Genomic DNA, 24,928 nt, shown 5'->3' with positions numbered 1-24,928 from the left:
ACGGTCTTGAGTCAAGTTATTACTTAATTTCGTCCAAATTTGTGTTTGTGCTCAAATCTGCCCAGAAAGTGGTTTTTAGGCAGATTTGAGTGTGTTTGTGTTGTTTTGAGTCTTTTGGTTTGTCTTAGTGTTTTAAAGTTTAGTTTTGAATTCTTTGAGTCTAGTATAGTGTTTCATATTGTTATTTTACGTTTTTGAGTCAAATCCAAGGGATTAACAATCCCTCCTAATCCCCGGTCCAGAACGATCCCTACTTATACTTATACTACAATTGTCAAAAAGAGGGTTTAATTTGTGCTCGTATAAATCTCGCATCAGCTACTCGGGAGACAGAGGACCGGATGATAGATTTATATCCACGCTTGTTTTATGATTACTAGTGGTTGTATTTATTGTGTGAATTTCAAGGACAAAATTTTCTTAAGGGGGGTAAGTTGTGACAGCTCGTCCCAAAATATTTGTATCGACGGCGTCAAATGACAATTTTTCCATTGGACATTAGTTGGTGTCATGGGTGATTTGTTTTTGGTTGATGGCTGCCATCTGGACACACACACACACACACACCTAAACAACCCTGTTAACCCTTATCTCTCTCCTCCCTCTCGGATTTTTCTGCATTTCCGTACAAGTCGTACGGACATCACCTAAATCAACCATTTTAGGCACAGATCAAGATCATTGTTGGTGTTTTTGAGTTCCTTGCAAGCTCAGGAACCCATTGATACCTTTGCTTGGACATGAGGCCTTCGTTTTCCCGAGAAACCAAGAATCCCGAATTGGTGCATTGTTCATGCAATCATGATCACGAAGCTTTTAGAAGTTTTTAAGCTTCTAGGGAGCTTTAGAATGTCTTCACAAAGCTCGGAGAAGAAAAACGAAGTGCTTTGGACGTCGGGAAGTTGAGTTTGGAGAGTTTCAAGTTTGGCCGGATTATCGTGGATTTTTCCGGCGAGATTCCTTTGGATTTAAGTTCCAAAAGTAGTAAGGTTTTTTTCTACTTGTTGTAAGCTTCATTTTGGTACAAATTTCATGGAATTTGGTTAAGAATTGAAGAAGATATGAAGTTTTGAAGTTTTTCCAGAAACCGGCGAAAATTCAAGTTGCTGACGGCGCGCTGACGGTGATGACCAGCAAGACTCACTAAAGAAGACGAAGAATATTCCGTCAACTTTGACGGAATATACTAACGCGTTATTAATGGCGTCAGGTACATATAACGGTATATTCCATTTTTGGATGGAATATTCCCTAACGCCGTTAGGGTTTCCGTGCATGTGCCAGGCACGTGGCCAGCGCATCTGGTCGTACCTTGGCTGGTGTGTGGCGGCGCGTGGGTGGTCGGAAAATTTTTCCAAAAATATGGAGATGTTCTTGGTGTCGAGTAGATCATGTTGGTATATTCAATCACCCCATTTGAGCAATGTATGAAAAGTTATTAGCACTTCAAATTGACGTTTATATAGTTGTTTCGCATATAGGTGAGACTTATCCTGAGGACGAGTACAGTCACTCGATGCTCGGGGGCTACGACCCTTCCACATACCAGTGAGTGGGCTTTTGGCTTTTAGTATATATCTATATACTTGATTTTTCCCAGAAATTCATTTTAAATGAATGTATGTTTTGAAGTACCATGCGAAGTATTCATATGTTTTATACATGCATTAATAGTTGCATATATTTATGGTTAATGCTGTGGACGCTCATGTAAGTACCAGGTGAGTTATCGAATGTTTATGTAAAGTGAGGATTATGTGAGATGTTTAGAGAGCTCATTAACCTGCACCCCGGTGTTAGTGCTCTGCCTAAGTTGAGGGCCTAGCCTTCACGTGATCGTTCACCTCTCGCACCACACACGCTCAACTTGGATCCGAGGCATGTGTCAGCCTGTCGTATATACCACTTTAGGTGGTTCCGACTTGTAGATGACTTGCAATACTTCGCACAGCCTTCGCATGATTGTAGCACTAGAGCGTATTTATGTACACCCAGCTTGTCGTACAGATCACTTTAGGTGGTTCTGACTCGTGTGCAGACATATTGTTGATGAGATATGTATATATGTGAGATGTGGATTTTAGCTCTAGATTTAGCTGTATAGGTCACGTTAGGTGACTCCGGCTGATATATCATTTGCATTGATTTATATCACCTGGATTACATATTTCATATTGAGATATTTGGTATGGCATATTCATGATTAAAGCTTGTTGAGCATGGTTTTGAGATACGAATATATTCTATTTTATGGGAAATTATACAGGTTTTACGGCAATGGGTTACTAGCTTTGATAATTGAAATGGTTTTGAAAAGCTTTGTTTTTGCCCACTCACTTTCTGTTTTGCGCCCCTCCAGGTTTTAGGTATAAGTGCTTTGGAGGCTCACGAGGATCTTGACGGTGGATCTGACAGAACAACACAAATGTAGGATCATATTTGGGTGTTGTTTAATTAGTACTTGTCCAGTTGGACTGCACTTAGGCTATTTATGCTCTGATTGTGTATTTCACACTTAATCTCGCATTAGCATGTTATACTAGCTAGTACTGCTAGTAGTTTGGTTTTTATTCACTCGTATTTCTTATATCTTTATCGCTTCCGCACTGTGCACATGGTTACATCACCCTCAAGTGACGATCAGCATGCCTTGATTTCGGTCAGGGTGTGTCATACACGGTTTAGAAAATTCAAAGGTAAAAGACACTAGAGTTTAGCTGTCACCATTAACAATCCTATGTATTTTTTCCAATTACTTATTAGTTAACACATGCAAATTTTGAAGGTTAGGTTTTCCTAATGCATATTTTACCTGTGGTATTCAACCTAGAACATATATCTAACATGCAATCCGTCTATGACATTCATATCAAATATAAACATGCAAGACTCATTAATAAAACCTTTTGAAAAACCATGCAACCTTTAAGAGCATGGTTCACCTTAAGTGAACCTACAATTGTCAACATTAACCAAGTTCAAGATAACATTCTAACAAAAATTGCATCCGATTACTAGTCTAAACATCCCAATGGTGATCAAACATCAAGATATATAGATAGTTTAAACACAATGATTAATAATTCAGAGCATGCATCTATAACATCATAATCCAATTGAATAAAAAAACTACATATTCATGCTAAGGCTCTTGGCCTCGCCCTAGCAATGGAGAATTAGTTACGCATAAGACAATCGTCCAAAGCTCTATAAACAGAATTCACACAAAAAATGTTCTTCCCCTTTGGACTAAATACTCGGTATATAAATAAACTAATAAACCTGGGGTAAATTACATTTTACCCTCTCAGGTTTGCGGTCGATTTCAATTCCTTACAAACATCTTTAAAATATTTCAATTTCATACATTTACTTATCATTTTATTTTAATTTCATACATCATTTAGAAAATCTATTAAGTAAACTGTTAAGTGAGGACGTGGCAACAAAAAAAAATTATGCATTTAAAATATTATAATAATTTATCCTATTAAAAAAAACCCATCTTCTTCCCTGAGCACACCCATCCCACCCCCACCTCCCTCGTAACCCCCCCACCCCACCTCACCCTACCCAAAACCCACCCTTGAGAACCAGATATTCGGAAAGGAAGGGAAAACCGGCTCAACATTTTAGTTTCACCTCCTTGGAAGGGTTTCAATTTTCTCAATTTTGCTCGTTCGAAGTTCTAGGGTTTCGAACCCCATGTCCTGGGAGGACAAAATCGTTATGCGCGATGTCACCCATGCAGGCCTCGTCGTCGCCGACCGCATTGGCCGTGAAGTCGCGTCGTAGCTCGATCTTAAAGAAGCCCTAGAAGCTTCCCAATATGCTAGTGTGCAGGTGTTTGTGGTTGGGGTTTTGATTTGGGATCGGATTTTCGAATTCAGTGTGCAGGTGTTTGTGGGTGAGGTGGGAGATGGGTTTCTGGATGGTTTGTGGGGTGAGGGAGGGAGGTTGCGGGGGAGGTGGGGTGGGGTGAGGTGTGTTCAAGGAAGAAGATGGGTATTTTTTTTTTTATTAATAGGATAAATTATTATAATATTTTAAATGCATTAAAAAAATTGCCACGTGGCACAAATTTGGCAGCCACATCATCACTTAACGGATGTATGAAATTGAAATAAAATGATAAGTAAATGTATGAAATTGAAATGTTTTAAAGATGTTGAAAGGAATTGAAATTGACCCCAAACCTGAGGGCGTAAAATGTAATTTACCCATAAATATGAATCCTACCTAAAATAGGTATCCCAACAAATCTGGAAAACCAAATAAAATAATAAATTCGAAAACACAATCTTATTCTAATTGGGTAAGCTGGGCAACCAAAGAATCAACACGTTCATTGATCAAATCTACACCAACATAGGAAGTGGTGTTGGAAATCTTAGGAGGGCCCCTTCAACTTTGTAGAAAGAACTTTCCTAAAAAAACGTCATATTCAATGATTTATGACCCCAAATAAGCCTAAACGTCAATCTGGCGGCATTGCTCAGTTAACCTTCTTTTATTTTCCATGATCAAACACACTTGGAATTTAGGGTTGAGAATTTGACACAATCATCTTCGAAGACTTGCAAATCTACTCATTTGAAATCACACTAAAATTCCACCATTTAACCACAATTTTAGCAAAGTAGATCTCACATGACCTATAATCAAAACATATAGAAAAGTATTAAAATTATCCCAAAATAACAAATAAATTAGTACTAAAACTTGTGTAACAACCCGTCCCTAATTTTACAATTTTATAAATTTTAAAAGAGTAAATTTACGAAAATGCCCCTAAAGGCAAGATTGTTGACTTTCATTGACATTCATTTCGTGACGCGTATGAGCTATTATATTAATTTATTTGTGTTGTACTCAATGGTACGAACGCGTGGGCATAAGAAAAATTGAATTGGGAGTTATAATGAAGATTTTACAACACACCGAATACCGAAAGCAAATTGGTAATTTCATATTGGGAAGATACTTTCTGTCTTGTTTTGTGGGCCACGTGGGGCCCACACACCACTCCTCCCTTGTCCTTGGGTTCCCTTCTAGAAATTTTTGGACCACTCTCTTTCTGCCACCTCATTTTTAAATATTGAACTTGTTGGATGGATATACTTTGTGTATTCTTCTACTTTTATTTTAGCATTTTATCATTTTTTTAGGAATATTTTATCATTCTTTTATTATTCATACAAGTATAATTTTTTTTAGTGTAAATAGGCACTTAATGACAAGATATACAATAAGGGGAGACCTTGGATGCGGTCCCTAGTTATGAATATTTTTTGACCGAAACCTTATTGGTTTTTAATTTTTAATCGAAGTCCCTGAAATTAATGTAATAATTTATTTCTATGTATGTTACTAATTTTTTAAATTAAAAATTAAAATTTATAGTTGTTTATATTAATGACATTTTAAATAAAAAATCATAATTTGTGGGATTAAAAATATTAAAATATAAATATATTGTTTTATGTGTGTGTGTGTGTGTGTGTGTAAACATGGGTACATTCATCAAAATTAACCAAAAAATTATTGTACCAAAACATGGGTACATTCTTCAAAACCACAAAAAAAAAAAAAAAAAAAAAGGGTATTAGGCTTAATAACATTAGTAAATTTCTTCGATTAAACTTAACATAGATACATTCTCAAATCAAAGGAAAAAAAATGTACCCATCTAAGTTTAAAAATGGATTAGACAAAAATTGAATAGATTTTATATAAAACAAAAAGGGTACATTTTACATATAACAAATTAGTATATTTAAGAATGAGTAAATTTTAAGATTAAAAATTTGAAAAAAATTACAACATGTATGATTAAAAAATTGAAAACATTTTTTAAAAAAGCTAATGGGTACAAACTTATTCTAATTTTTTTTATTTATTTTGAAAATGTTTTGAATTGAAAATTAGTTAGGATTTTAATAAAGGTGTGAGTATTAAAATTTTAAATCAATTATTAATTTTTATTTTAAAAAATTATATAACTGACATGTAAATTTATTATTACATTAATGCTTGGAACTTGAATCAAAATCTGAAAACTAATAAAGTTTCAGTCAATAAACATTAATAACTAGAGATCGAATACTAATTTTTTCTACAATAAACTTACATAAATCTGCTTAAATCTCTACCCTCCGTCCGACTAGCGCGTGACATTTTTTAGAACATTGATCTTCAGTTGGGACTCGACAAGCCCGAGTTGTAGTCTCATTTTAGTAGATTTGGTGCAGTGCCTCCTACCAAATCAAGTGAATCTCAACCGTCCATCAAACCCAACAACATACTGATATCACCCTCCACAATCCAACGGCGCAAAAACATTCGCAGTCACTCCCCCAGGTCCCACCAGCTCATCTCCGTTCTCAACGTTTACTCTCTCTCTCTGAGGAGCTTGCGTGAGCGACGCAGCAAAAGAGCTGACGTTATATTTTTATTTTTTTTTCTCTAGAGAAAACTGAAAATCTTCGAGAAAATAAAAGAAATGGGAAGAAAAAGCGAGCTCTGAAGCTTTTATCTTGACTGTGTGATACTCACTGTATCTTTTATACCAGGTATATTTGATTGATTCAATCCCTGCAAGTTTTCCTCCTTTTTTTGTGATCGTTTTTGGGTTGTAGGGTGGTTATTTCTGGGAAATTTGATTATATTTTGATTAATTTTGTATGATCATTAGTGGGGTTTTTAAGTTTTAAATCGAGTTTATAACTTAATGCCATTTCTTTGGTTCGATCGTTTTGGGACAGTGAATTTTTGGAAGGTCTTGAATTTCTATCACTACTAAGTGTAATTTAGTGATTTGAGCGAGTGTATGAAGTTTTTCAGACATGGGTTTTGCTTCTGAGGTTGAAATAAGGCTCTGATTTTCTTAAATTTGATTTATTTTGATTTTCCATGAAGTGGGTCTCTCTGTTTTGATGCTGTTTTGTGCATTGACTTGTGTTGTACTACTTGTTCGAGAACGAAAAACTAGTTAAAAATGTAATGCATATCGGATGAACGCATAATTGTGCATGATCATCCAGTTAGGAAGAAAATCATCCACTTAGGAAGAAAATTTGAGGCTTTTATTATGTTATAGAACAAGTCTTTAGTGTTTATTGGATGGGGTATGAGGTTTATTCACTTTCTGCTTGTCCGGTTGTATCTTTTTGTTGAATCTTGGTTATGTTTTTTTATGTGTTGTTCTCGTTCTTGTTTCTTTGTCGTGGTGATATCCCCGAAAAATTGGGGAGTAATTTAGTAATGTATGAACGTCAACTAGTCACTTGAACCATGTAACCACCCATCTGTTTGGTTGTGTGATCCTGATCAATTATGTGATATTGCAATCCGTTTCTGCTGCATTTAATTAGTATTGCTTGATTCGTGTTTTATAGAAATGATTAAAAGAACTAATCATAGTTCTGATATTGTTGCAGCTTACAGCCTTAGGTATGAAATAGAAATAAATTCTTTGACTCTTCCAGTTCCAGACCGTGGCATGTATTGCGAGTAAGAAAGAGGAAGACTTTTGATAAAGGGAAAAATCTAGAAAGTTGAGCATAATCTATGCATTCTCACCTTCCAATTTGGTTGGTGGAGTTAGATGGATGTTCCCTCTGCAGCACCAAATAGTGACACCCAAGGTGACCAATTTCCTTTGCTACTAGAGCAGATGGAAAGTCATAACAATCGTGTGCACGTAATTGATGTAACAAGGAATGATGATGCTTCATCAAGTACATCTAGTGATGACCAGCGTCCTAGAGTGGACATGCCCCAGCATGAAGACAGACCATCAGCGAGTACACATGCCCCAACTTATCTAGGTGCATCATTTTCATCAAACAGATTAAATTCTAGGAATTCCTCATTTGTGAGGAGAGGTGATGGGTATAGTCGTCACCGAAGAAGCCCCTTAAATTCAGGGTTATGGATTTCTGTTGAGCTTCTTGTCACAGTGAGTCAGATTATAGCATCTATTGTTGTTTTGTCACTGTCAACAAACGAAGATCCACAAGCCCCTTTGTTTGCATGGGTTGTGGGTTATGCATCAGGTTGTGTTGCAACACTTCCTGTTCTTTACTGGAGGTTCCGTAACCGCAACAGGGCTGCTGAGCAAGAATCCATTGAATCGCATCAAGGGTCTTCTGTAAGCAGTGCTGAACCAACGTCTTATACAGCTATTTCAATTACTCAAGCTTCAGATGAAGAGCACAATCGCACCTCCGAAACGGTTACAACTAACCCTCAAATTGGAGGACCCTTAAGTGCAAGGTTTTCCATTTTTCCTTCATCTTCCCATTTTATGTGTAATTGGTGGTCATGTCTTACGTTTTACTTATTGATATAGTCACCTCACCTGTCAAGTTTCCTAATGAGCATGCTTTAAGGAAAATGAATTTAGTTTAGTACATTAAGTTGTGTTTGTTATGACAATTAAACACACACATTTCATAACTTTTTCAACAGTATGTCCCCGAAAAGGCAAGTCTTCTCTACAAGTTAAAATGCACGAACAGCTAATAAAGATACACAAGACGGCAGAATCACCCAACTGAATCTTTTCCTCAAAAATATTTGGCACTATCTAATTGGATAATGAAGAAAATAAATGATCAATGTTTGAAGAACCTCTTCATTCGTGTTCATAACACACCAAGAAGGTGAAAGACAACATACAGGGCCTCTTCTGTCGAATAGTAATCTTAAGTATTGAGCCTCCATGAGCAACAATGCAAGCAAGTATTAAACCTTGCAAGGAACCTTATGCCTTCCAGACATTGATGATGGACTGAAAGGGTGAATGGATGGATTATCGATTAACCAAGTGATCTACAGTACTTGAAGGATGAACTACCTCATTCATTCACAACTTACAATTTTGATAGGGAAAGATGTTCATAGTGCATGCTAGATCACCAAGAAGTGGCTGACATAAAATACCACATGTTAAATTTCAGTTTTGAGTTTCTTGTCTGCTGCTCTGGGTCTAATTCTTCTCTAAAGGTTTTCCTGCTTGGGTTTCTATAATATACCTGTTGTCATCCATGCTAGCATAAAATCATAGATCGTATTAGAAATTTACTTACTTTGGAAAGTGAAATCAAAAGGAGATCTATTTTTACTGTAGCATGTGCATAGAAATAAGACAATAAACTGAAGCACGATGACAACGCTAAGATTTTAAGGCCACTTTGATACATCAAACAGTTTAAATACTATTTTCAAGTTGTAAGTATCTTATCTTTTTTATCTTTCCATGTGTTTTATGCAATTTATAGATGGTGTCGTGAAGTGAGGAAGCTCATTCAATTTTGCAGAATCAATGGGTTAGTGGATCATTTCAAGATGGCCTTAGATTGCTTCTTTGCAGTCTGGTTTGTTGTAGGCAATGTGTGGATTTTTGGAAGCTCTTCTCCTTCTGATGCTCCTAAACTGTACAAGTACGTAAAGTTAATATGTGCTATGTTTGAGTCATCTAACATTTCCTTGGTTTCTTCTAGGTTGTCGAGTCATTTTTACGTATCCGGTGTTTCTTATAGGTTATGCATAGTGTTCCTTACCTTCAGCTGTATTGGATATGCAATGCCATTCATACTATGTGCAACAATTTGCTGCTGCCTACCTTGCATCATTTCTGTCCTCGGATTTCGAGAGGATCTTTCTCAGACTAGAGGAGCCACCGTGGAATCAATTAATGCTCTCCCGACGTACAAATTCAAGTTGAAGGAAAATGAGAGCAATGATGATCAGGAGGGCAACCTAGGTAGTGAATGTGGGCTCTTGGCTGCAGGGACAGAAAAGGAGCGTGAGATATCTGGAGAAGATGCGGTGAGTAGGTTCTGTCCCTCCCAAGTTCATGGTCTTGAAATTAAACCGTGCTTAATCAAATTTGATTCTCACACCAACTTTAACCATCAAGTTCATAAAATTTTACCTGACACTAAATTAAAATCCAGTATACTTCTTACATATTGCCTAACACGCATCATTAATTATTAAGTTAGCTGGAGGTATCAGATATTCGAACAAATCGAATTTTATTTAATCGTATTATAATGTTACTATAAAACAAAATATTACAATCAATGACACTCGTATTGGTTAACTGGCAATAATCACCTTCTTGGTTAGCTTGAACTGGAGTTATATGCTCGCGTAGTTGGTTATATATAGCGTTGCGTTTGCTATAGGAACAAAGCTTTATACATTCCTAAAGTTTTGGAAAGTGCAACAACGAGACCGTTTCCTATCTGCAATTCTCATTTGATTGATTTGCTCCTTCCATATGGTGCAGGTTTGTTGTATTTGCTTGGCAAAGTATGCAGATGACGATGAGCTACGGGAGCTACCATGTTTACATGTCTTTCACGTGGAGTGTGTTGACAAATGGTTGAAAATCAATGCATCGTGTCCCCTCTGCAAGGGTGAGGTCGGAGAGAGCAGCGGTGAGGCCAGGGAATCCAGCCAACAATAGGGTAAGCAAGATGAACCCAGCAATGGCGTATATGAAAGCAGAGACTATTCCAATTCGGGTGGTTCATCCAAGTGCGAAAATCTCCCATCTCATGTCGCAACTGAGGCCGTTGTCTTGGGTTTTATTTGTGGACTCGCAGTTAAGTATATCTGTAAATTTCATGGATACTATTCAAAATATACGCTTGAGTTTTGTACTTTGCCTTATTCTTTTTGTGGTTGGCATCCATTGCTATAGAGAAAAAAATGACCACTGTTTCACGTCCATGACCATTCTACCTTGGAGCCATTCTGTTCTGTTCAGGTAGAGTATATTCAGCTATGTTCGGATGCTCATAGTTTTCCGGGGTTAAGAAATGTGGAACGTCATGGGTCCATGGATTCTTGAAGAAATCATGTCTCAAAATCTTGTTGCAAAACAAATTAAAGCTGGCAGATCACAAATACCAACTGCCAACGCCATGAACTCGGAAAACATCCCACACCATAAGCTCGATTGGAAAAATATACATAAAATTGGTTCACGTCCAACGCTACCAACGCATTGATTTGAAGTCATATCCATGGCAAAAAATTTCAAATAAATTAGTGTTTATACATGATGAAAGGAAATAAAATGGGAAAAGTACAACATTTCTCCGGCATCTATTCCGACCGGCTCTAAACCCATCGCTGAAAAAATGATTTTCTGTAGCTCCTCCCTGACCTATTAGTAAGTTCGGGCGTAGTCGCACGTACCAAGAAGCAGACTCAACTAACATACTCACACAAATGTGAGCAGGTTCAAAATTAAGAAAGAAAAATCAACCCTAGAGGCACAATAGAAAGTAGATTATACACATTTTCATGAAAACCTCATCTTAAAGCAAACCATAACATGCACAAAACCTCGGTATAGTTATCTCAAAAGAGCTGCAACCTAATACCCCCCCCCCCCCCACGCTTACCTTTTTGACCTGCAGCTTGGTTTTGTGATTTGTCAATCAAACACCGCAAAGTTGCATGTTTCTTTAGTTAAAGTTTCCATTCAACTTCATGATTGGACACTGAGGCCTTTGAAAGCCTCTAATTTTCCATTTACTGCAATGGAATCTGCACTTTCCTGCTCTTCCGAATGCTTTGCCCTGCCCTTTTGGCTGTATGCTGAGTTGGGTACGGCAGAGCTACATTTACCTTCAAAGTATGTTGAGTAAGGGAAGTACTCGGCACATCGCCCTTTCCATCCTACAAAGGAATCAAATAGCATATTATTGAATTACATCACTTTGAATCAGATGAAGCGCTCTAAATACACGTAAAGCAATACAAATTCCGACTACTTCCCAACCAAAAAGTGTCTTTGTAACATGGATTACTACCAGGACAAGATTCAACACAGAAAAACATAAGATAACGAGTACAGGTAACAAATTTTCGAAACAAACAATTTAAACTTGAGTGAGATGAACTGGAGCAATCCAATGCGCTATTTGATACCAATATCTTCAATTTTGTGAGAAGTAAACCAACTTCTTAGATATACCATAAATTGGCTAAAATGCCAACACCAATATGTAAAACTGCTTTTATTATTTTATTGAGTACGAAAGGAAGGTTGACCATGAATAAGCGTACGGAAGGAACAAAATACACTTTAGTTAAAGTACTTACTCAAAGCAGCCGCAGGGTCACCAAGAATTGTTTCAAGGAGTTTGCTGACAGTAATACAATCTTTGAGTGTCCACTCTCTGACAGGTCCAAGTGCTCCATTTCTAATGATACATGCAAAGATTTACAATAATTACTTTTAAAGAAAGTAGACCGATTTTCAATTTTCAAAGAAATAAAATTCAAAAAATGGATCAGGGCATTACTTGGGAACCATATTGTTGGTCGACTCTTCTATTAATTTAATAGCCTCAGATTTCTTGTCAGGTTCCAGAGCATATAGCATTTCTGCAACTGCAGCTCTATGCATCAAAGAATCTGAAAAGACGAACAAACAAAGGATGACATAAGTAAACAATTCAAACAATGAGGAGCTTAAGCGTTTATCGTTATGACATAAGTAAACAATTCAAACAATGAGGAGCTTAAGCGTTTATCGTTTAAAGGGCAATCTTAAAAGTCACCTTGATGTTTCTCCAAGAAATTCTTGTTTGCCTCCACCAAAGATTTATTCTGCAATTGACTACAGAAAGAATAGAAGAGATCTCCAGTAAGCGACTTTGATGTCAAACACATACAGGAGAGAGAGAGAGAGAGAGTGAGCAAAGTGCACATTCAAAGAAAACCTGATCATTGGGCGCTCAGCTTCCAAGACACTCCAAATGAGTTTCTCACTATCAGTTACAGGAGCTGGCATTGAAGCCACTTTATGGAAGAATTTAATCTGTTAACATATTAAGTCTTGCAATAAGGGCCTCTAAAAGAATCACAACATATATGTACACATACAAACAAGCGAGACATGATGTCTGACATACCAAGGAGCGATGTGAGTCTGGGTGTTCAGCATTTAACCTCAGAAGCTGCTTCAAAGCCTACAGCCAAAAGAAAATTTACAAAATATGAGTAAAATTGTTGTCCAAATCAAAAGAATGATTTATGCAAAACAGGTCAAGTAACTTCCAAAATACAAAGTGATTTAACTAGCAATAATGAAATTCCATTCCTGGCAGAAGCACTTTGTGATAGATGGTAAACTAACAAGTATAAATTCCATGTACTATTTTCCAGTTGTTTGTGACAGATATCTTGGATACTAAAATTCGAACTCTTCCAACCATAAAACAAAATGGGAGTGCTTCAAGTAAACAAAAATAAATGAGAAACATCTTGCTCAATGTTACCTGAAAGGCAAGCAAAATCTTCTGCTTCCTCATATTTACTTCAAAAGAAAGCAAGTGCGTCTCCAAGGACTCGGGCGAGTTCTTCTGAAGCAGTTTCAAGTACTTAGTAGCTTCTAACATGGGATCCTCAACCTGAGCAAATATGTACGAATGTAAGAGGGAGAATAACACCATTTACTATGTAACAGCAATATATAGTGAAATCTAAAGATGCCTGCATAGCAGTTTGAAATATGAAGCTTAGGGGTAAGAAGCAATTGGGAAACAAAAATAACCTGCAACAACTTCTCCCCATGCGGATCAGGGTCGACAGGCTTTACATGTCGTTTCCCAGACTTAGAAACACCACCTGCATTAGATTCTTCATTTTTCCCCTCTGCCTCCTAAAAAGAATGCTGAGCATTAGGATGGGGAAGACAACAATGACAACCACAAGCTACACAAAGAAAATACAATACCTTCTTAGCTCGTGCTTCTGCCTTTCTCTGTTTTTGCCTCAGCTTCTTTTTCTGAGAAGAGGGCAACTTAGACATCTCATCATCTTCTTCGGATGTAGATTTCAAAGGAGTATCATAAAGCTTCAAATAGCATCTGCATGTCAAATTCAATAACCACGAACATGAACATGGGCCAAGAATTAAAGTACTGCATATTATTCTATTTCAAAGTGAATGACAGACTACAGCCCAACAAATTCTATAAGGCGTAAATAACATCAAATTTTGGATGCAGTTGTGACATGGAAAAATTATATGAAAACTGCAAACCATTAATTCTACTTCACCTGATTGCACCAACCGCTGCTTTGTGAAAATATGCATGTGAATGCAACCGATCTTGAAATTTAAGCATTTCAACATAGGCCCGCAGTGTCATTTTCCTTAAGCAATAAGAATGGAAGTCAAACTGATCTTCTGTAATATCAGCATAGTGCTTCTCCACGCCTAAAAATCTTTTCAAGGCTCGTCCAAGATCACCTTGGCGGAAATAACTCTCACCAGAAGCAAGTTCATACCTTCAAAAGGACAAAGTATGGAATATTAAGAGTTCCTGACTAAAAATGTTATTTCATGCAAGCAGTAAACGGTCCCAGAGAAAATTGATACAAACCACATGCACTGCATATCATGAAGGTTGTTGTGCTGGTCACCATCTTTTGTGAACAATACAGCAGTTTTATCTGCCAAAGGAACCTTGAAAAGGAGGGGGAAAAACATGTAGAAAACAGGCTCAGTATTAAGAGAAGCTATACAGAAAAGGCAACACAATTCAACAATTTCTACGATAAAAATGCCTACTAAGTATGGCTCCCCTATATCGTTTGTTTTTTATATAAGTGTGGCATTACTTGTTTTGTTTTAGGTGATTGGTTCAAATGGACCCTATGCCCATTCCCCTCACCACCCCCCCCCCCCTTGCTATGTTCCTCATTCTACAAAATATTTTCCTATTAACAGAACAAAGAAAAGGTCACAAAAGGTGAGATCTAAAACCTGATCAGCCTGCAGCATACGCTTAACACAGTCACTATTTATATAACGATCTGCAAGATCCATACATCGAGCTTCATCTGCAAGTGCAGCAGCAGCAGGCAAATCACCAGCATGCTTCAAAACCCGACTCTGAACAGGAGGCGAGACAAAATTAGTTATTGACACAAACAAAGCTTTCCAACTAAACATGTAAAACATTGTTCAACTTAAATGATCCATTACTTTTTTGTGCAAGTTAAAGATAGAATACAATGAGAAACAGTATTACCCAAGGATGCTAATTTGAATTGTTTAAATTAAGGTAATCCTTAAGAGTGAACTGACGTTAATACAAAATATAAATAATCAAAAATACAGCGGCAGCCCAACAATTAAATTTAAACAGTCTGCATAAGGCCTTGCTTGTGGTCTCGAAACTTGTGGGCCCCCAATATACAGGGTAAGAATTTTATTCAATGCCTTCCAACAACGCATATAAGAACATACCAGAATACAGCACCTACAATTGACCTTATGGCATGTGTTAGAACTTATCAAGGCTTTTTATCTCAGCACTGAATCTCATTTTTGCACCACATTCACAACTCAAATAACTCCGAAAGAAACAAAAATATGCATTGATTTTCTTTGTTATATGTAGATTACTAAAATAGACTATCTTGACAACTCCACCATTTGAACCGCCTGTTATATTTTGCTCGCAAACATCACAGAGAAAAAAGAGAATAGGAACACCTCAGAAAACAATTATTTAAAGCCACAGCAGGTGAAACCAGAAGACAGCAATAAACAGCAAAAGCACACAGACAGGTGGTTCAAACCAACCTTTGCAGAGTATAAATCAATCACAGTTGGAGTGTGCTCTATGGCCTCATCAATTTTAGATAGAGCCATGTCGTATTGACCTCGTCTATCATAATGCTGCATCAGTACAAAAACTATAAGTGTATGTGAATTCAAAGCAATAAGAATTGAAGGTGCAGAAGCACCAAAGAGAGAAAAAAAACCATAAATGACAGTCAACCTGAGCCAACAAAAACAAGGCCCACAAAAGTGTCGAAGGGGGCTCCTTATCCTCCCTGTATTAAAGACGAAAAGCAACAGCACATAAGCGTAAACAAATACTTAAAAAACTCCAAGGCACAAAAAAAAAAAAAAAAAAAAAAAAATTAAAGAGAATTTTTTTTTTTTTTTTTTTTTTTTTAAATAAAAATAGCAAGTTGTTAGTACCAGAAGAGAATAATATTTAGAGTCTAAAAACCAATCCACCAGTTGTAGCTTTTCACACTCAGCAAGGAGGGATACGACAATAATGATGTTGTAATGCTCGGCCAGATAACATGGTTTATACCCAAATCATAATTTCACAATATAATAATTACAGTTGCGTATTACCTCCCAGGGTATCGACCAGTTGTCCAAACAGAATGTTCCAACTCAAGAATAAGTTGTTCCAGAATGTCTGCCTGGATAAGAGTTCCCAAAATAAAAATTTCAAACCCAATGAGTTAATAATCCCAATACCATCATCTACTTCCCACAACCTCCTCAAAATATTCAAACCATAATACAAAGGATTAGACTAACCTTTCCAGGGTGATCATACAGAGGAGAAAGATCGGAGAATAAGGAAGGAACTCCCTAGAAACACAAAAAAGATTAGTTAAAATTTAAACTCCAAAACTGGGTAGTCCGATAAGAACTGCATGCATATGACCGTAGTTACCTTAGTAAGGAGAGGCCTGATATAATTATCTGCTGCTTCTCGAAATTTGTCACCTTGTAAGAAATCAAGTGGAATTCTCTGATTGAACAAAACAGGAAACAAAAAAGTTAAGACAGTAGAGAGAAAATAATCATGCAATTAAACAAACATCGCACCCCTGAATATGTGGGAATGCTAAGATAGTATAGATAAATAAAAAATTAACTGAGGAAAAGAGATATAGCACTATAAACATCAATAGAAAGTATGCTACCTTAACGGCAGACGACCAATTGTATTTCTGCGCAAGGGATTTGTACAATGCATCCAAGCGTTCAATTTCATCAGGGGAATACTGGCCATTCTCTGCATACAGCCCAAGACATTTTTGCAGGCCTTGATAATATCTGGCCATTGAAAAAGCAATTAATTAAACTCACCTTAAACAATAGGAACTGTGTAAAGAAAGATTACATTATACATAGTAATACTTTCCAACCAAAAACTTAGTCAACAACATTAGAAAAAGAAAAAAACTAAAGCAGAAAAAATGAACACAATCTTGAGATAACAAAGGTCACGCACCACTGATTAAGGACATGTTTAGTGGGAAGGAGAATGGAACCTGTTCAGTGTTTACAAAGTCAATAAGCATGAGAAATCACACCATATTCTCGTTGTTTCCACTCTGTTTGGGTATTGGGATTGGGAATATTCCACCAGGAGTCAACATTTTAATTATAATACCAACCCAAGTAACTTTGATACAAATTTGACTGATTTACAATTTTTTTTTTTTGTTGGACAAAACTGATTTAACTTGCTTAATCAATAAAGTTTTTGTCCTAGGATAGCATAGGTTAAGCAATTCTAAGGTTTAAAAATAACATAAAACTCCAACTACTGTTCCCAAGAATCCCAACTCAAAATAAGCACATATCGTTCATCCAATAAAATTCTTGCACCTTGTCCAAATATCAAAAAATGAAATTTAGGACCTATAAATGGTTTGAAAAACGCAAACATGGAAAGTGGAAGATGGACATTACCCATAGTTGTCGGGATTCATGGAAAGCAATACCCTATACAATTCAGCACCTTCTTCTAGGTGACCAAGCTTCACCAAAAGAGAAACCTCTTGCTCTTTATAATCTAACTTATCAACCTAGAAAAAAAAAATCAACAAAGAATGGTTAGAGCCAGAAGCCACTAATATTCAAAGCATGAAATTAAACAACCTGATTGACCAGAAAAAATTGAAATACACACTTACAATTCTCGACTCTTTCTTGTGCAACTCCTCAAGAGCTCTCTCAATTAAGCTACATTCCTCTAACAACGAAATCTAGAGACATTCACATACAATGATCAAAAACTTAAGAGGTAGCCACTAAAAATACCATTAATTTTGCATGAAAGTACAAATCTGGTACAATAAAAAGCTAATGGAGTCATGCTGGCAGAGTTATAAGGAACTAGGCATGATTATGCAGAAGGAATTTTGCCAAATTGAGTTATTCCTAGCTTGAGCAATGGCACCATTTACGACAACCAAAAAAACAGTTTCTCAAATCACTTAAAATCATTCTTTAGAAAGATCTATACAAAGCATTACATTAAAAATAATAATTAAAGTGTCATTAAAAATGAATGATGATTGAAAGGTTACGATTATTATGAAACATGTCCTTTTGATGATACGTTACCCGTGAATAGAAAGTCATTTCAAATTAAAAGTCTTTTTTTCCTTGTGGTATAGTAGCTAAGTACTCAGTAGTGATCAAAACTTGACCTAACAAACCCCAACTTTATCTTCCAATTTCAGCCATTTAAGCTCTTTTGAGTCTTTCCATGGCTTATCCAAACTCCAAAATATATTCATCAAATATAGCTAATATAAGACACTTACACAAATTACTTAAGCACCTATGTAGAATCAATTTATTTCAAACCAAAATTGATCTCATCATATGTTGACAGTTTGAAACCCAACTTAAAACTAAAAACAGAAGTACAAGAGGTAGAACAAGATATTTATATTAAAAAGCACGCATCCTCTTCATTTAATAGAAAATGGAGAGGTACATTCATTTGATCCATACAGTTGAATGTACAGGTCCCCCAATACTGGAAGCAGACCCCTCTGCAGGGCATAGACAATTCTCACATGGACTTACAGTTCCTGTTTTTACAGGCCTTCTCCATTTCGTACTGCAGAGAGGAGCTGAACCTATAGAAAAAGCATCAGTGAAAAATACCTTATATAAAAGCATCTCCCCATGCTCACAACGCTCATTATCTGGAGGGTAATCATCTTCTAGAGTGCCTTCATATGCTTCCAGGATTTCAACAGCTTTCAAAGCACTAAAAGATAACAAATTAATTTTTGTGTACTACTCACTGCAAAATTTAAAAAAAAAAAAAAAAAAAATTCAAAAATTATGATTCATACTTTGAATTTAAATGATGGGAAACAGCAAAGCCAATCCAATTCATGCGATGATTTGGTTTCAAAGTCAGAAGTTGCTGTCTTGTCTCAACAAAACCAGTCAAATCCCGCATTTGAGCCTGTAACACGATGGGTAAATGCATCAGTAGCTGATTGAAATTTGCATATAAATAAACCAAATTAAAAAAAGTCAAAGATTGTTGTAGATAGCACAATAGAAAAAATAAAAATTAACAAAAGCATCATATCAGTAACCAACAAATTAGCGACACAGGTGAAATGTATATGTTAAGCAGAAAAACCCTGACGAACTTGAGAATTAAAGCGAATGTATACCAGCGATCAAAATATTTTCTTATAAATTCTCTTTTCTACAAGTCTGATAGACCCCAAGTGGCAAGTATAAACTTATTTATGATACATAGTACACATATACATATACATATATATAGTAATTAGTATCTCCATAAGTTAAAAATACGCTTGTCCTTATTGTCCCACTTCCTAAACAATTGCACCAAATTGCAAACGATGAGGATTTCTGGTCCGTATAACATACAGGTGAAATTAGCCCTTAATGAAATGTAGCACAATCCCCTTTTGTGGTAAAGTTCAGAGACCCATAAGGAATATTAAAAAAAAAAAAAAATTTGAACTGGATAAAGAATATTAATTTAGGCAATGGCAGATAGCCAATACAAAATCAACTGTGGACCATCTTTCCAGTGGCAGCCAAACTGATGTGTGCTGTTTAGCCATTTCCGACATTGACTTCAGTTTGCACCACCCTTGAATTTGGGTCAAAAATGTTCAGCCCTCTATTTATCATTACGCTTTCTACTCACACAAGATAATGTCAAAAACTTATCCATGTTATGCCAAGTTTAATTCACAACTTATTAAAGCAATGAGGTCACAAGATTTGGAAACATTCTCTCCTCTCAGCCATCCAAAACTCAAAGTCACTCTTTATATAAAACCTCATGTTAATTTTTCACAAGTCTTACTTTATAATAGTCAGTCGTTCCTGCATATATTTTGGCAAATAAAATCTCAATGGATCTAAACAACCATTACATGGTACACCATAATGCATCCTATTACTTTTCCAGATAGGCATTAACCTCCAATACTGGTATAATGAGAGAACACAGGAAATATCATCAATATTATGCAAAGACACTCTTGACTTATAACATCTCAATTTCAAATGACAAAACATATTGCAATAGTAGGTTAGAAAATGTAAAGTATGCACCCATGTCAAACGTCGATAAGTGACAATGGCCATTTTATGTTTTTAGGCAACACTATCTTCTTGTTGCATGCAAGTTGATAAGAAAAATTCAACAAAGGCATTTACTTGGTTCTAAGCTTTAAGTGACATCTAATGCTACCTGTAGGAGTGACAGATCCCGTAGTATTTCAATATTGTCTGGATCTATCCTCAGAGCATTTCTGTAGCATTTTATTGCCTCCCTGTATTCTCTGTCTGACCGGTAAAGAAGACCATAAACATGCCAGCAAACATGACTTTTGAGGTCATTCTGGGTAAAGAAAGACATAAGGGTAAGTCCTATAAATTACAGAGTAATTAGGATATATCCACGAAACAGTATAAAGTATAAAACGAATTGAAACCACATCGTTACCTTGAGTCCTATCCGGACAAGTTCATATGCTTCAGATTTGCGGTCCATGCAATTTAATGTTAATCCCTTCATTGATAAAGTTTCTGAAAGGGTAGCATGATTCCATAAGTTTGATATTTTCTTTTATTAGGGATGGGAAACAGAAAGTATTTTACTGACACAAAAATTAGTACATTTACATTAAAGCTCAATATCAGTCTACCATAAAGAAAAACAGCAAGTATAATCAACTAACAACTCAAGAAACAACTGGTTTTTTTTCAGCTTGCCTTAAGAAACAATCATAAGTATGAGCGTTCACAAGGAAACCACAGCAAAATGGGGGAAAAAACGAAAGGAAACTTTTGGGTGGATAAGTAAAATAGCATAGCTCCAGTAAAAACAAACATAGCAAAACACGAAGAAGAAAAAAAAAAAAAAAAAAAAAAAAAAAACGCTAAACTCATCACCATCTCCAATATCTCCAGTTTCATGAGCCACATACTTCACAGAAATAAAGGCTCAAATATATGGTCAAATCCAAACTACAGTATCATCTATTCCAAAACTATATATTTAACAACAGAGAGATACAACAAAATCAACAACCTAACTAATGACATCCATACCCGCAGGAAGAGAGCGACAATGATTATCACCAGCATCATGATTTCATTATCAGTCTAATTTTCTGAGAAGTGCTAATCATCATAGTCTAAGTTTATGTATTTGGACATATGGGATAGATAATAAAGTATTTTGTTGTGAAGCAATCATTTTTTGAGCTCAAGAACTTCTATCATCCCATAGTTTCATATATTTCTTGCATTTAAGTTGTACTGGTTCTTTTTCTTTTCAGAACAGGATTCTTCAATATCACCTGTCCTACTGGATTTGTGAACCCATGGCTTTTCTTTTCAGTGTTCACTAATTCCCATATAACGCATTAAACAAATCAATGAGAATGTCTAAATAAGAAATCATCTACTACCAATGACAATGAGACGTAATATTCAGTGGGGTACATAAAAGCATTTTCGGTAGACTTTCAGTTAAACTTTATGTAAGTTGAGCATATTTGAATTAAAACATTAAATTCACAGAACTGTCTCAGTAAGAAAACAAAACAGATTATTTACTTGGGCCAAAAGACAAGCACCTTTAAATTAAACAACACATTTAGTAAAGGCTGTAAGCATACCTCCATGGTCTGGAAACTTTTTCAATATGGCATCTGCTGCCTTCAGTCCCTTCTTATATTGTTTAGTTTCATATGATTTCTACAATGATGTAAACAAGAAAAAAGAGGTTTAAATTAGTAGTAGCACAAAGACTTCAGCCACTAATAATGTGTGATAAGTTAATTACAAGAGATACAGATCATACTGCCAATTATTATCACCATATTAATATAACAACAGGCTAAATAACAAGACCCAGCATCATAACCATATATCAAGTAGAAAAGCCAGCAGGTGACAAAAAGTAATCCTGCGATAATAACTTGGATACTAAATTCGACCAAAACAAAATTTACTGGAAACTTTCTGGATGTATCTCTTTCTTCTACCAAGACAGCTCATACAATGGAAATGAAAAGGTGAAATTATATGAGGGTTTTTGGTTACTGGCAACAAACAAACCCAGAGGTTAACTGTGTGCAGAGCAGTCGTGATAAGGTAAAGTTTCTGTAAAATGCTTGCATTCCATATTAACAATCCGGGATTAGAACCAGCACCATATGGATAGACAATATTTAACCAACTTTACGTTAACAATCACGGTTAGCACAGAGCTTTGGAGTGCACATTATACAGTTCTCAATTAAGCTTAAGAAGGTGCAACAAATTACCAGAGATGGTAAGTTATTTCAAATTAATTTTTCTTACTTATTGATTTGTTTATAATAATCACTACCCACAAAATTTCACTTCCCAATCGTTTTCTTCTACTTGAAAACTCAATCCTTTAACGGAAGCAGTACCAAAGTAATAAGCTTTACATTCACTGAAACCAAACAAAACCTAAACTGTAATGCTTCCTTACAGACGAAAGCCAAAAAAATCAACGAAGCTGATGAAATTGCAGAATACCCAGTAGACTTAACCATTCACTTAGCTTAAAAACCCTGACATCAATCTGAAAGAGCCCCAATTACTACAATTTACCAAAGTTCTCTAATTCCTGAGCAAGATAGAATACAGTATACAAGCAAAGCACAGAATCGCACAGAAAATCTAGGGTTTTGCTTCTTTTCATCTTCTGGATTATGTTAGTGAGAACAAGTGAAAAAAAATTGGATCCTAGTGATAAGCAGTAAGACAACGAGCGGCATCGGAGCTTACGACGATGAGCTTGAAGAGGTTGGCCTCTTTGGGGGGCAGTGAGGCACCCATTGTTGCAGACGAAGAAGAAGGGCCTCACGTACTAGAGGGCCCGAAGAGGCTTCCGGGAGTGCGGCGGTAGGCGGTGATGAGCTGCGTTCACAGAGAGGGAGAAAGGAGAGGAGAGGAAGAAAATGGTGGCGTTTATTTATCTGCTGCAACCCTACTGTGAAGGTGAAGCAAAAGAGAGACCGAACGAGTAAAATAAGACCTCGAAGCTGTTAGGATTTTACTTCTTTTTTTTCTTTTTCTTTTTTCTTTTTTTTTTTTTTTAATTTTTTATAGGGGAAGTTTCTATGTACCGCTTGTGAAATGGAAATTATGCATTTTATTTACTTTTTTTTAGTGCAAATGACTATTATAGGTATCAAAAAAAAAATTATCTATATCTTCTCTATTAATTCATGAAACCCTCTTTGTCAATCAAAAGACAGCTTAGTCTTCTATCACACAAAAAAAAATGATGGGCAACAATGTAATTTCCCAGGTCCAAATTTTACTGTTTTTTATTGAAGCATCACCTACAAGTAATGTTAAAATATCTCTAATATTTAAAATTAAAAAAAATTAAAAAATAAAAAAAATAAAAAAACCAAAAACAAAAATTTCTCACTCCTCCCCTCCCTTTATCCTTCTCATTTTTTTAAAAAAATGTGTTCATACATAGAAAATGTGTAGGCAAATGTTAGTATATATATAAAGGGAGAGCCCCAGTTTTGTGAAGCTTTCCAAAATGCCAAAAAATTCACAATCAAAACCCAAAAAATTCAAAAAAGCAAGGACAAACTAATAAAAAACCATATCTCAACAAAAAAAACCTATATTGGAAGAAAAAAAAGAAAAAAGAAAATGGAATTTAAAACCAATGCTGGTCAAGATTCACGTAGTGGGTAAGTGATTGCTAACTGATATTCATTTAAAAAAAAAAAAGATAAATACATAAGGTGAGAGATGCACTAAAAAATCCAATCTAAAAAAACGAAAAATGAAATGGAAAGAAATGTGGGATTGTGGGAGAGATACTACAGTTTTCAAACTGCTTTCAGTAATTGAATAAAAAAAATTAAAAAAAAAGAAACCTAGGATGTTTACAGAAAGATTGATTATCCCACAACTATTTCATCATACTCTAACTATCCACCGTAAAAAAAAAAAAAAAAAAAAAATTAAAAAATTAAAAAATTAAAAATTAAAAAAAGTTAATAAATAAATAAAAAAAAAGAGAAATTCAAATAAATCAAACTGTTCATCCATCCACGTAGTTGTAGCGGTTACTGGAAATGGAACCACCACGATCCCCACAGTGCATACAATGAAACTGGATGATTTTCTCAAACGCAATTGTATCTTCTGTACAGAACTCATCCTCCACACTTTTTTCCGAGTTTCTAGAACTCACTTTCTTCTTCTGTCAAAAATTCTCAATTGGTGGCTACTGGCTGCGATTCAGTAAGCAATTCTTGAGTGGTGGTCTATTGGCTATTTTACTTGGTCTTCCCTTCCCAAAACACACGCATCAATTGGTGTGAGGTTAGCCTAAACCCCAAATGCAAACCTAAAAGCCTTTATCATCCCAAATGTACGAAATTTTTAAGTCTATTTAAATATGCCTCTAAATTTTTTTTCTTTTTTTAGTTTATTGTGTTTTTTTTTTTTTTTTTCAATTCAGGACTCAATCCACTGTACATGGAAGATTTCAGGTGATTATTCTCTAATTTTGGCTTTTTTATCTCAACAAAAAAACTATATTGGAAAACAAAATAAATAAATATAAAAGAAAAAAAGAAAAAAGAAAATGGAATTTAAAACCAATACTAGTCAAGAGTCCACATAGTGGGTAAGTGATTGCTAGCTGATCTTCATTTAAAAGAAAGGAAAAAAAAGTAGATAAATACATAAGGTGAGAGATGCACTAAAAAATCCAATCCAAAAAAAAAAACGAAAATTGAAAAAAAT

General features: G+C 35.6%; 2 protein-coding genes across 3 annotated transcripts; one reads left to right on the top strand and one right to left on the bottom strand.

The window, feature by feature from the left end:
• The first annotated feature begins 6,399 nt into the window (after positions 1-6,399).
• On the top strand, positions 6,400-10,746 carry LOC137738862 (E3 ubiquitin-protein ligase At1g63170). Of its 2 annotated transcripts, none has more exons than XM_068478334.2 (5): positions 6,400-6,572; positions 7,440-8,277; positions 9,285-9,446; positions 9,546-9,834; positions 10,301-10,746. In XM_068478334.2, exons 2-5 carry the CDS (start codon positions 7,607-7,609, stop codon positions 10,478-10,480), a joined length of 1,302 nt encoding a protein of 433 aa, XP_068334435.2. In that variant the 5' UTR covers positions 6,400-6,572; positions 7,440-7,606; the 3' UTR covers positions 10,481-10,746. The 2 variants fall into 2 exon arrangements, with proteins under 2 accessions (XP_068334435.2, XP_068334436.2); XM_068478335.2 differs by having other exon boundaries at positions 6,406-6,572; positions 9,324-9,446.
• Positions 10,747-11,043: 297 nt separating this feature from the next.
• Positions 11,044-23,173, bottom strand: LOC137738861 (N-terminal acetyltransferase A complex auxiliary subunit NAA15-like). The gene is made up of 26 exons (XM_068478333.2): positions 22,934-23,173; positions 21,790-21,868; positions 20,610-20,692; positions 20,355-20,504; positions 18,961-19,076; positions 18,767-18,872; positions 17,782-17,853; positions 17,558-17,673; positions 16,783-16,915; positions 16,530-16,607; positions 16,391-16,444; positions 16,199-16,269; positions 15,828-15,882; positions 15,629-15,724; positions 14,804-14,932; positions 14,421-14,503; positions 14,095-14,325; positions 13,769-13,901; positions 13,586-13,693; positions 13,311-13,442; positions 12,945-13,001; positions 12,753-12,850; positions 12,591-12,649; positions 12,333-12,444; positions 12,130-12,230; positions 11,044-11,703 (listed from the first exon to the last, which is right to left on the bottom strand). Exons 1-26 carry the CDS (start codon positions 22,982-22,984, stop codon positions 11,513-11,515), a joined length of 2,694 nt encoding a protein of 897 aa, XP_068334434.2. The 5' UTR covers positions 22,985-23,173; the 3' UTR covers positions 11,044-11,512.
• Between the last annotated feature and the right edge of the window lie 1,755 nt (positions 23,174-24,928).

Source organism: Pyrus communis, chromosome 9 (assembly GCF_041283825.1).
Source record: "Pyrus communis isolate YQ-2024b chromosome 9, ASM4128382v1, whole genome shotgun sequence".
Lineage (NCBI taxonomy): Eukaryota > Viridiplantae > Streptophyta > Magnoliopsida > Rosales > Rosaceae > Pyrus > Pyrus communis.
The sequence above is the reverse complement of the archived record's forward strand: the minus strand, read 5'-3'. Positions and strand labels throughout refer to the sequence as shown.